This window comes from Callithrix jacchus, chromosome 10 (genome assembly GCF_049354715.1).
Source record: "Callithrix jacchus isolate 240 chromosome 10, calJac240_pri, whole genome shotgun sequence".
Classification (NCBI taxonomy): Eukaryota; Metazoa; Chordata; class Mammalia; order Primates; family Cebidae; genus Callithrix; species Callithrix jacchus.
Window position 1 is genome coordinate 70,232,381 of NC_133511.1, and position 16,871 is coordinate 70,249,251.

Sequence of the window (16,871 nt, forward strand, 5' to 3'; positions counted from 1 at the left end):
GCCAAATGTGGGTGAAGGGGAGAAAGGAAGCAAAACACACTGCCATGTGTGTACCTGTGCAACTGTCTTGTATGTTCTGCACATGTACCCCCAAACCTAAAATGCAATAAAAAATTAAAAAAATAATAATAAAAAAACCCACAAATAATTAGATTGTTTCACATTCATGGTAATCAATTTTATCTGGGTTTTGACAAAACCCCCAAATAGGCCAGGTGTGGTGGCTCATGCCTGTAATCTCAGCACTTTGGGAGGCCGAGGTGGGTGTGGGCAGATCACCTGAGGTCAGGAGTTCAAGACCAACTTGGCCAATATGGTGAAACCCTCTCTCCACTAAAAGCACAACAATTGTTGGGTGTGGTGTCAGGTACCTGTAATCCCAGCTACTCAGGAGGCTGAGGCAGGAGAATGGCTTGAACCCAAGAGGCAGAGGTTGTAGTGAGCTGGGTTGGTACCACTGTACTCTAGCCTGGGTGACAGAGTGAAATTGTCTCAAGATAAATTAAAAATAAACAAAATACCCCAGAATGTTGCATATGCAATCTAGAGGAAAATGTTTTCTGGAGCTGTTGGATGAAATGTCTGTCAGGTCTATTGGGTCCAGAGTGTAGTTTAAATCCAATGTTTCTTTATTGGTTTTCTGTCTGGGTGATCTGTGCATTACTGAAAGTAGGATGTTGAAGTCATCTGCTATTATTTTTCATGAGATCATAATATTTAGAAAAGCGTTTCTTTATCCTGCTACCAGACAAAAAAGATAATTTAAATTCCAGGGACAACATAAAAGTTGTTCCAGAAAATTATGGTCCAAAATAAATTAAACAGAAAATTGACATGATTATGGGCAACTAAGTTAGTATCAAAGAAAAAATGGATTTTCTTTTGATGAATGAATGCCTTCTTTTATATGTATGTTTAGTGACATCAGATGATGTGTTATTATTTTTTTAATCATACAATATATTCTGTGTTCAATGTTGAATAATTATTTAATTTTAATAATTTATTATTGCTTTTGAAGTTTAAGTAATCTAAACAGAAACATGAAAGCATAGCTATAAGATTGCATGTAAACTTATATATATGGTCTAGGAAGATATTTCACTGCAAGGGTCTAAATTTGGGAGAGAAGAGAAGAAGGAAAGTATAAGGGCATTTATTCCTTGCACTCTGCATAGCACGAAGTAGAATCTAAAGTTAATTGGTTAACTTTAGATTAGGTTGGATGTAGTGATTTATGTCTGTAATCCCAGCACTTTGGGAGGATATCTTGAGCTTAGGAGTTTGAGATCAGTCTGGTCAATATAGTGGGACCCCCATCCCTATAAAAGAAATAAATAAATAGGCAAATAAGTAAATAAATAAATAAAACCAGGTGTGGTGGTACGTACCTGTAGTCCCAGTTGCTATGTTGTGGTGGGAGGATTGCTTGAGCCTGAGAAGTCAAGGCTGCAGTGAGCCATGATTGTGCCATTGCACTCCAGTCAGAACAACAGAGTGAGACTGCATCTTAAAAAACAAACAAACAAAAAACCCCACAAAACATTTTTGTACTGTTGGAGAAAAAAATGTAAAAAACCCAACATTTATATTATTTAAAATATTATAAAGATACTACAACAATTAAAAGAAAGCTGTAAATATATTATTTGGACCTGCTTCAGTCTAGTGTGAGGAGCCTCCTGGGAATTTCTAGTCATTACACCGAGGGTCAAGTCCCAAGTGTGTCTTGGCAACAGGGTTGGCTAATATGCTGGGCTTCTTAGAAAAGACCAGGTCCAGGAGCCATCTACAAACACACTTTGCTGGACAGTGAGTAGAAAAGACACCTCTTTCTCTATTAGGAGGCAGGTAAGGTAGGAGCATGAGAAAGAGCAGACCAAGAAGATGGAGTCCATTGAAGTCTAAACTGGAGGGCAAGAGAGACAGCAGAAAGAGAGGAATGGGGAGTGGAGAGGCAAGTGCTCAGAGGCAAAGGACTGCAAATCAGGGGTAAAAATATTGGGAAGTAAGGTTCAGAGTGACAGGCTCAGACTGAAGGGTCTGAGAATTAGTGATATATCAGCAAGTAGTTTGCAGACAAATATTTATTCTGGGCTAGGTAAATTTGAAGAGAGAGAAATAGTCTTTTTTTTTGTTAAGATTCGTAGAATTCAAAGATCAAAACACATACTCCTGTTTTCTTTACTGATAAATATTTTTTCCATCATTACCATTTCTTCTATGCTAGATTTTATTTCTTAGGCTAGTTTGGTGATGGATATTTTATTATGGAATCATCTATTTTGTGTATGTCATCAAACATTATCATAATTTTGCATTTTATTCATTATATTTAAAGTTACATTAATCATAGTTTTGTTTTTGTTTTCATTTTTCATCCTTTTTTTGTAAAATTTTCTTGACCCTCTTTGACAAAAAGATTATATTCTTTTTAAATAATCAACTTTGGTTTTATTTTTAACTCATTCATTTATGCCTTTCATCTTTGTTAATTGACTTTTTGACATTTATTGTATTACAGTCCTAGCTTCTTAAACTGAGAACTTAGAAACTTAATAGTTTTCATTATTTTTCCTATATTCTTCAAGCTATAAGTTGTTTTTGATATCATCTTGCCTCACAGTTTCTGCTATGTAACATTCTCATTGTTATTCAGTTTAAACGGTTTTCTTGATTATGTGTATTTTGAATAGAGAAGGTACTTAATAAATGGAGGTTGTCATTAGTTTGAAGTCTTTCATTTTATATTATTATATTAATGTAGTATATTAACGACATAACAGTATTAGGCTAATTCAATAATTCAGGTTAGACAGTGTATAGATTTGGAAAAGAGTATTTGTATTCAGATAAAGACAAGTTGGAAGAATAAAGGGAGATATTAGAGATTGAATAGAAAAGATTAGAAGGGGTTTTGGTTAAAAAATAAGAGAGTACAGGATGACTTCTAGATTTCTGATTTAGAAAATTGGGTTATTTTAGTGAAAGTTGTAAGTTTTATACAGAAGGTGGTATAGGGAAAAAACAGTTATAAGAGAAAACAAGCAATTTGATTTTGCACATATGAGGTTTTTATAAATTTACCCATGAAAAATCTAGATGGAAATGTCCAGAATAAAGTTTTGTCTTCAGATATGGAACCTGAAAAGCAAAACTGATGTTCAGAAATTAATTTGAAATTTATTATTGTATAGGTGAAATATGAGGCTGTGAAAATGGGGGAGATAAATTTACAAGTGACTTGAGAATAGGCAAAGGGTAGGTCTCTGAAGAATGACAAATAAAAGTTTGGAAAACGTAAGGTACCCAGTGGGAGAAAAGAGAACAAGAAAACTAAAAAGAGTCAGAGAAAGAGCTGACTAGGGGGAGAATAATAAGAGGGATTGATAACATAAAATAATGAGGGAGAGAAAATTTACAGAATCATCAACAAAATGTGTATCGTTCAAAGGATGAGTTGGTCACTAAATGAGTCAACGGATTTTTTGTTTGTTTTGTTTGAGACAGGGGTTCTCTCCGCTACCCAGGCTGGAGTGCAGTGATGCAATCATGACTCACTGCAATCTTGACCTTCTAGGCTCAAGAAATCCTCCTACTTCAGCTTCCCAAGTAGTTGGGACCACAGGCATATGCCACCATGCCTGCTAATTTATAAAGTTTTGTAGATAATTGTGTTTGGCATATGGCACATGTTTAAGAAAGGCTGGCTATTGTGGTTTTTTGAATTTTGATAGTAGCATGCGGTATCACTTGTCATAGTGTAGTGTTTAATTTATTGTAGTAAAGTTACGGCAAGGTTTGCCTCTTTTCCTCGATTCTTCCCTTCTTCCTTCTTTTTTCCTCCTAGTCCTCCTCATCCTCTTACCCTTTCCTCCTCGTGCTCCTACCTGCCTCCATCTTCACTAGTCTTTCTTTTTCTCCTCCTTCTCCTCCTCCTCTGTCATCTTTGTCTCTCTTTTTTCTACATGGCCTTTGACCCAACTTTCTTACATTTGTGGTTTCTCTCAACATTTAGGCTATGCCTTATAAAGATAACATTGGGTGATTAATTGCTTAGTCTTAGTTTGCTCATCTGCAAAATTCATGCACTATCTATCTCCAAGAGTTGGTGTATGGATGAAATTATATAATGCATATAAAATGTCAACAAAACAAGGAGCTCCCAACAAATGGGATCAACACTTATTTTTCTTAGGTTTTGTTTTTTGGACCACCCTATTATCACACATATGGGTCTGTGTGTCCCAGAGATGTTTTTGTCATTCTTCTGGATATTTTCCAAGGATATCTAATAACATTAACATTTCAAATGTGACTTAGTTTGTTCAGCGTTTTATCTAGAATCAAAACTTATTTTCAACAAGTACTAGAAACCAGATTTCTCAAAATATTGTTTAGTTATTTTACTGGGGATTTATATTGACAGACATGACTTAATTGTAATGTTTATTGCTATTAAAAAGAATTATAGACAACATATTTAAGAAAATTTGATGTGACACAGTTCAGGGAATTCTCTTTTCTCGATAAATGTGAAACACTGACAGACTGGGAGAGAAGTGTGCAGCTCTAGGAAACTAAAAAAAAAAATTAAAGTTCTTTGGAAATTAGAAATGTATTATGTGTTGTGTTAAATTACTGAAACATCCCTATCTTCTCAGTTCTTCCCTATGTCAGTCTTCAATAATACCAATGTGCAGCCTCTGACTTTCCTCCTGATGGGCATTCCAGGTCTGAAAGCTGCCCAGTTCTGGATCTCCATCCCTTTTTGTCTCCTATATGCTGTTTCCCTCTCTGGAAATAGCATGATCCTGTTTGTGGTCCTCAGTGAACATAGCCTCCACCAGCCTATGTACTATTTCCTATCTATGCTTTCAGCCACAGACCTGAGCTTGTCCCTGTGTACACTTTCTACTACCCTTGGTGTCTTCTGGTTTGAAGCCCAAGAAATCAACGTAAATGCCTGCATTGCCCAGATGTTCTTTCTCCATGGATTTACTTTCATGGAGTCTGGGGTTCTACTGGCCATGGCCTTTGATCGTTTTGTGGCCATCTGCAACCCACTGAGGTACACTACCATCCTTACCAATGCTCGAATTGCCAAGATTGGGATGAGCATGTTGATAAGAAATGTTGCTGTCATGTTGCCGGTTGTGCTCTTTGTCAAGAGGTTGTCCTTCTGCGGTTCTATGGTCCTTTCACATTCTTACTGCTACCATGTTGATCTCATCCAACGCTCTTGCACAGACATTCGGGTCAACAGCATCCTTGGTCTGTTTGCACTCTTCTCCACTGCAGGGTTTGACTGCCCTTGCATCCTGCTCTCCTATATCCTGATAATTAGATCTGTCCTCAGAATTGCTTCCTCAGAGGAGCGGCACAAAGCCTTCAACACCTGTGTATCCCACGTCAGTGCTGTTGCCATCTTCTACATCCCTCTCATCAGCTTGTCTCTTGTCCATCGCTATGGCCATTCAGCACCTCCATTTGTCCACAGCGTCATGGCTAACGTCTTTCTGCTAATCCCTCCTGTGCTCAACCCTATTATCTACAGTGTGAAGACTAAGCAGATTCAAAAGGCCATTATCAAAGTCTTAATGCAGAAACAGCTCCAAATCTAATCATTAGCTATGTCTAATTAGAGATAAAGCCATTTTGACTAGGTGTTTTGCTAGAATGGGATAATCATCCCAAAGTGCCCACACATGCCTCCAACAGTCCAAATTAAGCAACATATAGGTTATATGACATTTAGTCAATTTCTTTGTCAGTAAATCTATGCCATTGCCAACTAAAGTATGATTTTGTTTTCAATATAAAGTGAAGAAATGTATGTAAACAACTATTTATATTTGTAAGCAGCATGAAAGCTACATAAAATGTTAATTCAGACTCTGTGTACAACTATAAAAGTTCAAATTTAATGTGAGAAACTTTCTGAAAAAGCCAGTTGTTATTTTCTGAGTGACACACAGAAAGCACTTTACTTAGTTTCTTTTGTTGAAACTCTTGATTATTTGCATGATTCCAAAATAGACATTCTATAGAGTGGATCCTAAAATATACATCAATGTAATTCCATATTGGGTCTTACGTAGATGGAGTTATTTTGCTCTTTATTATGTGCAGGGGATGCCTAATGTAAAAACAAGATACTGCATTATGTGCTCAGCATCAGTTAGTGCTGCTGTTAGCTAAAGAGTTAAAAGTTGGCAATTGTATTGTTAACATTCTAGGAGTAAGGATAACACGATTTTTCAATTTTTTTTTTTTTTTACCAATATTAGCCTTGGCATAAGGGAACTTGTACTTTTGCCTCATGTTCATCTCTATCTCTGATTTTATGACTCCATTTATAAGCTCACTGGACTAGCAATGGCAGAGCACAAAGGCCGGCTGATATGCATACATAGATACTTTATAGCTGGTTATTGAATCTCTCTTCTGGATTGAATACTCTCTCGTGAATATTAACATGTGACACATAACTTTTCATCCTTTTAGTCCACTTCAATATACATATCACATGCAGACCTTCTTGTTTTGTTTGTTTGTTTTTGTTTAGAGACGGAGTCTTGCTTTGTCACCAAAGCTGGAGTGCAGTGGCATAATCTTGGCTCACTGCAACCTCCACCTCCCGGGTTCAAGCAATTCCCCTGCCTCAGCCTCCCAAGCAGCTGGGACTATAAGCGTGTGCCACCATGCCTGGCTACTTTTTTGTATTTAGCAGATATCATTTTTCACCATGCTGGCCTGGATGGTTTCAATCTCCTGACCTTGTGATCCACCTGCCTCAGCCTCCCAAAGTGCTGGGAATACAGGTGTGAGCCATCACGTCCAGCCTACATGCTGACTTTTTTATCTGTCTTCTAACAAAGTTGCTAGTTCCATCTGCTGACAAATTATCCAAACCTTTCAGCAAAGTTCACAGTCAATGTATATCCACAGACTTCAGACAACTTCTCTTCCAAATACAGTTAATAACAAAGAGTACTACTCACAACTCTGCCCTTTGGAAGTGTTTTCCTTCACCACCCTTATTTATGCCATCCAGATGTAGGGCTGCTGTGCCACTGCATACACTTTTTGGTATGTATGCCACTGCATACACTTGTTTACCAATCTATTCATGAACCAAGCCTGAATGTTTTCCTCCTTTACCAGAAACTTATCCGAAACCCCTAATGAGGCCATGGATGTGAATTAATGAAGAGACGTCCATACAACAGTGATAAGTGCCATAGGATTGTGGGTCAACTATTCACATAAATTATTTGTGCTTTTTGACCTTGTACATCATTATCCTTGTAATAATTGTTCAAATATCTCAAATAGGATAACAACATAGCATTTTTCCCATTGCTAAGTGTATTATCTTCAATTGTATGATTAAGCACTGAAGAATAACCACAAGTAAAGCTGAAAAATTATTGGGCTGACTGTGAGATAAATGTTGTTCATAACCCCATTAATCAGTCTCAGTAATCTTGTAAGTTAACCAAAAGAGAGCATGATGATGTGTTTGAATGCCCAAACTCTTTAAGGACTCTTAGATATAATGTTAGATAACCTATACCTAAGAGTCCTTAAAGAGTTTGGGCATTCTTCTTTGTTTATGAACAGTTATATTTGTAAGTGATCTTAGGTTGTTTGGGGGAAAATCTGGATAATTTTTATTACATATGGTCAGTAGCATTGTGAGGCACTTCATGGGGGAGACCAAGACTCATATTCAATTATTGGGCACTGTATACATGAAGTGACTTAAATATTTAAACAGGTTAAGGGATCATGATTTCCCAGTATATGGCTGATGTCAGCCTGGTGCTTAGAAGTTCTCTATCATAAATGTCCGCTGAGTACACCCTAGAAGAATGTTCATTTAGCTTGTCTCCAGGAAGACTATCATATATTGCAACATATCACTATGGGTCCTGTCACTCTGATAGCCATTCTAGCTTCTCTACCCTCTATAAAAATTATACCCCCTTGTATGATTGTTAAGTACTGCCATGTGGTCTCAGAAGTCCTTCATTCTTGTTAATAAGAAGCCCATTTCCACAGAAGCATCTTTCATTGTTAAGTGTAGCCTACAGAGCATGGCAACTGCTAACCTTTAAAATGATCCAGACTTCCTCTTATGAATGTATTTTTTGTTGCCTCTGTAAAGAAATATGTTCTCTTCCCTCATGAAGAAAATAATCATGTGGTAAATTCTCTTGTCTCATGTGATAAATCAATTCTAACATGTCGACTTCCCTGATATTTCCATAGTCTACATTTTTGCCAAGAATATTTGGCAACTGCACCTAGTTTTCTGTGGTCATCATCATATCTAATCTTGAAAACCATCTCAGTAATGCATCAGCACAGTTTCTGGATATTCTTGATATAATATTGTACCTAAAATCACGGATCGGTACCTTAATGTCAATAAACTTTTCTCTATGTCAATTAATGTCCATACCATCACCTACTTCCACTGCTGCCTGGATCCACTCTTCTCATTTGATTCCAGCTAGTCCAATTAGGTAGGTTCTGTAATGCCTTCAACAAATAAGCTATTTTCTCCAAAAAATGTTAATAACAATTCTCTTTTCAGGCTTTGCTGAGAACTGACTGGTTATTATTTTTGGCTGGAATGAGAGAAATGATAGGGCAGTTCTTTTGGAGGAAAGGTATTAGTTGTGAGAGAGTCATGAGAGAGCATATTGAGTTGGTGTATTAGTTGTGAGGCATCATACTCAGGTTTGGTTTGTGTAAGATCTCCAGACAGTAATAAATGAATTGTGTTTGAAAAGTAAGAAGATCTGATTCTGCTGGCATGAAATATTGAAAAGTTTCAAGATTTGAAGACTTATTCACTCAAATGTCAACATTCCAGGAATGAGGATCTCATCATTTTCCCCATTATTGTATTTCTGGTCTTTTTCAAGGTTTTTGATTTTTCATAGAAGATCTGTCAAAACTGAGCATCCAGTCTGCCTTGTAGCTCTGCCACCTTTTTCATTAAATTCTTTGCCTGGTTTTTAATACTATATAAAACCAGCTATATAATCTATGTCTGAATGAGATAAAGGTTTCTGTCAGTGTTCCTACAGAGAACCTTTGATTTTCATGGCATACCTGGCATTGTCAGTTGGATTTCCCAATCTGATTAGTTCTTATTTCAAGGTTTCTGAGGCAGATAATAAAATCAGTTTATTCCATAATCATTAGATGTTTTAGGTAAAAGTGGAAGACTCAATTCAAGATTCTTAGTCTTGGGAGCTGGAAAGATTGATTTCTATAGGAGTATAATTCATTTCCATGTGTGGCTCTGCCTGGGGTGACTCCAGTCTGCCTTCTCTGGATGAGTTGAGTGACTACCTTGCTAGAAGACTAGTCCTATGGGGCCCCTTATGCACACATGTATTCAGGGCTAAGGAGAAGATGCAGAAGAAGCTATCTCAGTTGCAGCACTGGCCTGTTTTGCCTACGGTTTCAGGTTAAGCCATTGTTGTTTCTGTGGAGATCTAAAGAACAAGCTCAGTGGTGAAATGCTGAAGAAAGCTGTGCACTGCTGGAACTGAGCCTGGAGGAACCTCAAAGAGCCAAGCAATAAAGAAAAGTCATGATTTGTAGGCGTCTGGCTGACAAAGCACAATAAAACCAGGAAGAGAAAAACCTCTTTTCCTTTTAGTGTACCTCCACTACCCTCTACTGACAAATCTTAACATTGTTCCAGCTGGCAAAACACCACAATATCATCATCACAGAGCAGGTAGAAAGGAGTTTAGATTTGAGAAATGGCACATTAATAATAACCCAGACACCATTATGGGTGACTATTTCCCAATCCTACAGGGCCACCTTTAAAGTCTTATCAAATATGTTTCAGAATACTCGGCCCAGAAAAAAGAAAGACAGAAACAATTCATCCACTGGATCCTATTTCCCATTGCTCAAAGTCTACCTCTTGAGTCCTTAATTCCCCTCTATTTCTGGGTTGTACGTGCATGAATACCAAGTGAGTACATGTAGATATTTCATCACTTAGCATCAGTGTTGGGGCAAGAAACAAGAGGTGCATGGCATGGGCCTAGTTTGAGATGCTTTCAGATTCTTTCTGTGTAAAGACAGTCAATGACTGATGGGTCTGGTTGCTGCGACAGTGATTGGAAAATGAGGCTAAAAGATTTATGGTGATGGACTAGAAGTAGCAAATTCACAGGGTTAACTGAAGTCTTGCTGTTCTATCCAGGAGCGCTTGCAGGTTCACAGAAAATGCAGTCACCTCAGAATGAGGTATGAGCCATTTCTTCTGCTGTACTGAAAAATCTATCCTTGTTCTATTTTGTTATTGTTTTTGGAGCAAGTTCTGTTACTTAATCCCATAAATCAATTAAAATTTTATGCTTACCAACTTGTTTCCTTTCTCTTAAACCGCAAATAGAGAAGAGAACTGATCCAGAAAAGGGTATCCATGGGTCAAGTCTTTTAGAAAAGACGGGGATAGTGCCAGGGCAATGGAGAAAGCGCTATGAGCACATAAAGTATACATGAGTGGTCCCAGGAAGGCTGCTGAGAGAAAAATCCTTTTGCAGGGAATATTTATTATTACTAAGGTTACACCCTTTCATGTTAAAATGGTGATATTAACAAAAATTTCATCATTATTTATTTATTGTGGTTAACAATAAATAAAAAAGAGAAGTAAGGTAGAGCAGAAATGGAAGAGGAAGAGCTAGAGCAGCAAGTTAAATCAGAGGAAAAAAAATGAAGGAAGATAATAGATTTTATTTCATCTTCTTCCTAAAAATTATCTAAATTTAGCCTTTCTGAGATAAGAGTTCTCACTGCTTTTCTCCCTGAAAAAATACAACAAAACAAAAACAAATTTGTAATTTTTTCCCCTAGTTTTAGTTGTTTCTTTTTCTTTCTTTTTTTTTTTTTTTTTTTTTTTTTGATCTGGCGACCCTGTAGCCTATTCTGGATCTGGAGATCAATTAAGTTTCCACTCAAAATGATGTAGATACGTATCAGGAAGTAATGAAAGGATGTACCATAAGGCAAACATGACACATACCATTCTACTATGATTCTGGACTGATACTGCTGAAAAAGATACATCAACATTACAAACTTGCTCTGCTTTTCATAATATTATTAGAAACTTGCACTGCTTTTCATAATACTCTAGTTAAAATGTGCATTTTTTTGAATGTGAAAAATCAAAGTGAATTATGTCTCCTATTTGCGTATAAGAATAGGAATGTGAGGAAGTATTGCTCTTTGCTTGTCGAAGCCGTTGTAGTAGAGGTACTTATTACCTGCTCAAAACTGCTCTAGGTTTAGGCTTAAGGTTTCCTGGAAGTTTATCTCTGAAAGTTTCTGAAAGCTTTTTATATTTATTATCCTGCTTACTGACTTTACCCATAGTTGTCCTGTAAACTAAAAGCTCAATAAAAGCAATGCATCTATTTTGGTCATCTGCGTTTCTCAGAAGTTGGACACAATACATTGTTCACAATAGATCATCTAGAAATGCACATCAAATAAATGAATGATGATGACAATAGATACACTGTTCGTGGTAGGTCACATAAGAAATGATGGGAAAAAGGAATAAAATTTACTTGTATTATCTCTTTTAGAAAGGAGGGGGATTTTTTTTTGTTTTTATCAGAAAAGGTATTTTCCTAATGGGTGGAGGTTCAAATAACGATTACAGTTTGAATGAACACAAGGTCACAGCTCCTTTAGGGTTATCTTCTGTAACTAGGAGAATCTAACCAGGTCTGCAATGTTCTCTTGGTTCCACACTTATGTGCCCCCTTTTCTGAGCATTCATTATCTTTTCATGACAACTGCATTTTTTTCCCTTTACAGATGCCAGAGCAGTAAGTTGAGAAACTTAGGCTGCATTTATTGGCTAGAATTAGAGTAGGCCTTCAGGGTTATTTTGTTCTGGTGCAATGATGATAAAGAGGACCATTCCAAAGGATATTCTGTATCCCTTTTGTCTGTCATCCTCAGCAACCAGTTCTAAACATATTCAGTGCCTAACAAATCTGGTTTCAGTCACCCATCTGCCCAGAGGGCTAGTGCTGCATCTACCCAAGTCTAGTGAAGCCTTGATAAAGAGGACCTAAGGCTTTAGGAAAATAATGCAGTGTTTAACTAGGACTGACATTTCCCTGAAGGCAGAATATTAGATGTCATAATCCTGACTGTATTTATATTGGCATGATCTTGCAGTAAAAGTGTACTAAATACCAAAAAATTCTGGCCTTAAGTAAGGTTCACAGCTTTATTAAAGCTCCACGTATTATCAAACCTTCAGAGGTGTTAAGCCAAGAAGACCCTGTTGTAGAATAAGGCTACTAGTTTATTGGCTTCTTTTCTCCGGTTTTCTGCCTGTCCTAACTGATGACTACAGCCCCCAACTCTATCACATCACCTCTTGTATTGACCTGAAGATAAAGTCATCATTGTCGGCTATCTAAGTTTGTTCATTTATCCGATACACTTTATTTTAGGCAAATAGTACTTGGCTAGATCTTATTTTCTATTTTCTTTGTCTGAAAATCACATGCTCCTTCACAACATGCCAGAAGAATTATATAACTTGTTTATTTCTAATTTTCAAAGGTAGTGGGCTGAACAATTTCTCTTCTGAACTTAAGGGTCTGAGATATTAAGCATGCTGTGGCCCTGGGCATTACGTTTTGTTTTGTGAGAGTAAGTGCCTTCAGGCACCAATGCATGTGAAAGAGCTAGATATAAGACAATGAGGAACAAAGGAGTCTATGATAGAGACTTTGTCACTTACTTAAAGCCATCACATTAAAAATATATTTAGTTATTGTGATGACCCCAAATAACACATTTGTGGGCAGGATTGCACCTCAAGTCTGCCTGTCTCTGACCTCTGTGACTGGCTTATGCTGAGTCTTTTAAAGTATACACTGAATCTCAGATAGAGCCATTGCTGGATTTGGGCTGTCTTTACTAATGCCTTAGAGTGACTGTCCCCAAAGCCTGCACCTGTCATGGGAACAGGATCCCATCAGTTAAAGCTGTTACTGTGATTCAGAGCCTGCTCACTTAAGAGAGTTTGTTTTTGACAGAATTGATGAGACAAATCAAAGCAAAGTCAAAACAAAAGTCATCGTTCCCAGGGGAATAGGTGTCTCTTAATTCTCAAGAGGATGTTCCTCTGCTAAGGAAGAGTATGAGAATATAAACGAAGGTGCAGATTCCAGACAGAGTGCTGGAATAGAGAAGCTGCAGAAGTTGCAGGATTTGAAGGCTTTCTATTCTTGGTCTGGAATAAGGTACCTAGAAGACTGGTAGGTGTTCTGGTGAATGTAACTGAATTTCCTTAAAATGATTTTATCTTTCCCAATGAAAATATTTTAGTTTACAGAGATAAACCTTATGTCTTTCATAGGAACGGAGGTAAAAATGTTTCATGGCTCAATATATAGCACAATTGCAAATTACTGTACATCCATGGCTCCACTGGAAGTAACAGACAGAAACACTAAGGAAAACAGCATATGGTCCAGGAAATCGGGAGCTTTGTTTCTAGGCATCCACAAATCCCACAATATTTGGCATATTGTATTGACAGAAATTTTGTTATATTTTTATCAGTTCCCATCTTGGGAAACAAACTAAAAGTTAGATTATAAAAATGTAAACCTGTATTAAAAATAACCATTTGATTATCAAAATCAAAAATAAGTGGCTCAAATAAGAAAAAAAATGTTTCATGGTTTGTTCAACCTAGGAGATCAAGTTAGATTTTGGGCAAGGTTTATGGCTAAAAATACGAGGATCCACATGTAGCATGGGGCACTTACTTGTATTTGCATGATGAATACAGTTGAATAAAACAATGTTGTCAATACTAAACTTATTTATTGAGTTACCTGAGTTAGGGTAGAAGCTTGTCAAGAAAGGCCTCAGGCATGAACCTTGGGAATGGCCCATTTTGAGGGCATTCATTGAAGGGAGATGGATGTTGTGTTATCACTTTTGTCTCTCTGTCAGAATTCTGCTCCTCTGACAAGGACAGGCTGTTAGCCACGCTACTGGAGCTTTTTAGTCTACAGCTCTTGAAAGGAAAGTTACCCAAAGTGTCAGTAATGCTGCCACAAGGAGTATGAGCAGGATCAAACCTGAATTCCAGAGACAGACAACTGCACTGGTCGCCAATCTGCAGGGCAAACACAGAGAAGCCAAGTGCAATAGAAAATAGTCTGTGGACAGAGAAAGACAGGAGCTGTGACCATTTTGAGCTGGGCCAGTAACAGTTGCTCTGTAAGGTGGTGAGTACTTTAAACACATACAAATGGCAGCTGCATTATGGGATGCATGGCAAGGAAGCATTGGTCACATATACCACTAAGCCTGCCTCATAGTTCGTAACTGGGTCAACATGAGGCAAAGGTCCTTAAAATATTTCGCAGCATACAAAATATCTACTATTTCTCCTTTTCTTCACTACTTTTTATTTCTACCCAAAACTTTCTAGTTTTTTTTTTAGCTGAATGCAACGTCCTCTTCATCCACCCTAGCCAAATATGCTCAGACTTGCCATGAAAGGACAAATGCTCACACATGGCCATCCTCTCTGCATCACTTAAGGTGGTCTCTTGCTGCCACCAGCCACCTAAGTCATAAGAGCTGGGTCAGAAGAATCCTTCCTCCTCTGCTCACTGAGGTGCTGTCATTACTCACACCGCCCTGCTTCAGGCTACTGTCAAGATCTGGCAAATGGCATTTGCTCCCAGGTTTGAAGATCTCTCTGTGGTTTTGAGCCTTTTTCTGTGAGTGCTCAAAAAGTAAATCATTTTATAGTGTATGTAATTTTCAGCACATATATTCTCTACTAATATGCTTTTTATTTTCTTGTTTTTTATTTGAATAATATCCCTTAAAAATAGAAAAATCTCACATGGGCTGAGTTTACCTCTGCATTACAGTTTGCCAGCCTCTGTGGTAGACCAATTATATATATTTTCACAGACATGTACCAAGATCAATAACGTAAGATTCAGGCCTCCCTTAAGTGCTGTTATTATAGTATGAATCTGTGGTTTGTGTGAGTACATGACCATTGACACACCCATGATATTAGACTGTAACAGGTTCCACTTAGTTTAATTGAAATAAAAATCTCAAAAGATGAGGGTTTCAAAGAAAGGGTATCAAAGCACCTTCTTTGTAGCTAGAAAATTATTCAGAAATATATCAGGGAATAAAGACAGAAAAACAAAATAAAGGTTTTAAATGAATCCTGTGGTGAACCTATTTAAATATTTTCCATCATTTTTTTCTTTATGTAGGGAAATGTATATTACCCTTTTTGACACCTAAGATAGAGCTATATTTAATTTAGCTAACATAATTTAAATATGTTCAGAAAATACAACTAAAATTTTTTGTCTATTACGCATCTTACTTTAGACCCAGAAGTAGATATGCTAGTGACCACTCTGTGATGTTTCTGCTCAATACCTCAGAAGTTGAAGTCTCCACATTCCTATTGATTGGGATACCAGGACTTGAGCATGCACACATTTGGATCTCTATCCCCATCTGCCTTATGTACCTCACAGCCATCCTGGGCAACTGCGCCATCCTATTTGTCATCAAAACAGAGCATTCCCTGCAAGAGCCCATGTATTATTTCCTCTCCATGCTGGCCCTGTCTGACCTGGGCCTGTCTTTCTCCTCCCTACCCACTATGCTGAGAATCTTCTTGTTCAACAACATGGGGATTTCTGCTGATGCATGCATTGCCCAGGAATTCTTCATCCATGGATTCACAGACATGGAGTCTTCAGTTCTCCTAATCATGCATGTCCTTTGATCGCTTTGTAGCTATTTGCAATCCCTTAAGATATAGCTCTATTCTCACCAGCTTCAGGGTTTTGCAAATTGGACTGGCATTTGCTATTAAAAGCATTTTCCTAGTGCTACCCCTTCCTTTTACTTTAAAGAGACTCAGATACTGTAATAAACGCCTTTTATCCCACTCTTACTGCCTTCACCAGGACGTAATGAAGCTGGCCTGCTCTGACAATAGGTTAACTTTTACTATGGTTTGTTTGTTGCCATCTGCATGATGTCAGACTGTTTTTATTGCTATTTTCTATGTATTCATCCTGAAGACCGTGTTGGGTATTGCATCCCATGGGGAGCGGCTCAAAGCTCTTAATACCTGTGTGTCTCACATCTGTGCTGTACTCATGTTCTATGTGCCCATCATCACCTTAGCTACCATGCATCACTTTGCCATGCATAAATCCCCTTTAGCTATGATTCTGATAGCAGATGCATTCTTGCTGGTACCACCCTTGATGAATCCCATTGTATACTGTGTAAAAACTTGGCAGATTAGAGTGAAGGTCCTGGGAAAATTGGCTCTGAAGTCTAAATGATGGGGCAAAGTGTAAGTTACATTTTTTTCCACAGTACCGTTTCTTAGGAGAAGGACAGTGTTTCATCCAAATAGAAAATGATTCTATTTACTTCACAGTTTTAAATTAGAATTAATTAATTCATTGGTCAATCAACTAATCCCTAATGAGCATTGATATACCACTGCTTTTCTACTTTTGAATAAGAAAAGGCTTATATTTCATAAACATGTTATGAATTTTTTTTTGTTTTTTTTTTGGGTGATTGATAACATCAATTCTCAGGCACAAGAAAGATGAGTAAAAGTCTTGAGAATTTTCTAATTAGCAGTTAAGAAAAATATCCCTGAACTGTGGCTGGGAGGATCCTACAAAATTCTGGGACTATTTAACATCTTGATATTGACCTCCTCTTATTTTCATTGCGATTTACATTAAACTCTTTATACAGTG

The 16,871-nt window shown here is 37.4% G+C and overlaps 1 protein-coding gene and 1 pseudogene across 1 annotated transcript; both read left to right on the forward strand.

Annotated features, from left to right (window-relative positions):
• Positions 1 to 4,641: 4,641 nt before the first annotated feature.
• Positions 4,642 to 5,947, forward strand: LOC100408077 (olfactory receptor 51F2). The gene has a single exon (XM_002807308.7). The coding sequence runs from the start codon at positions 4,674 to 4,676 to the stop codon at positions 5,622 to 5,624; it is 951 nt and encodes a 316-aa protein (XP_002807354.5). The 5' UTR covers positions 4,642 to 4,673; the 3' UTR covers positions 5,625 to 5,947.
• Positions 5,948 to 15,471: 9,524 nt separating this feature from the next.
• On the forward strand, positions 15,472 to 16,871 carry LOC100408443 (olfactory receptor 51A7-like; annotated as a pseudogene).

What these genes read in the sequence shown, in the direction of transcription:
- LOC100408077 (XM_002807308.7), top strand. Translation starts at nt 4,674, where the DNA reads ATGTCAGTCTTCAATAATACCAATGTGCAGCCTCTGACTTTCCTCCTG.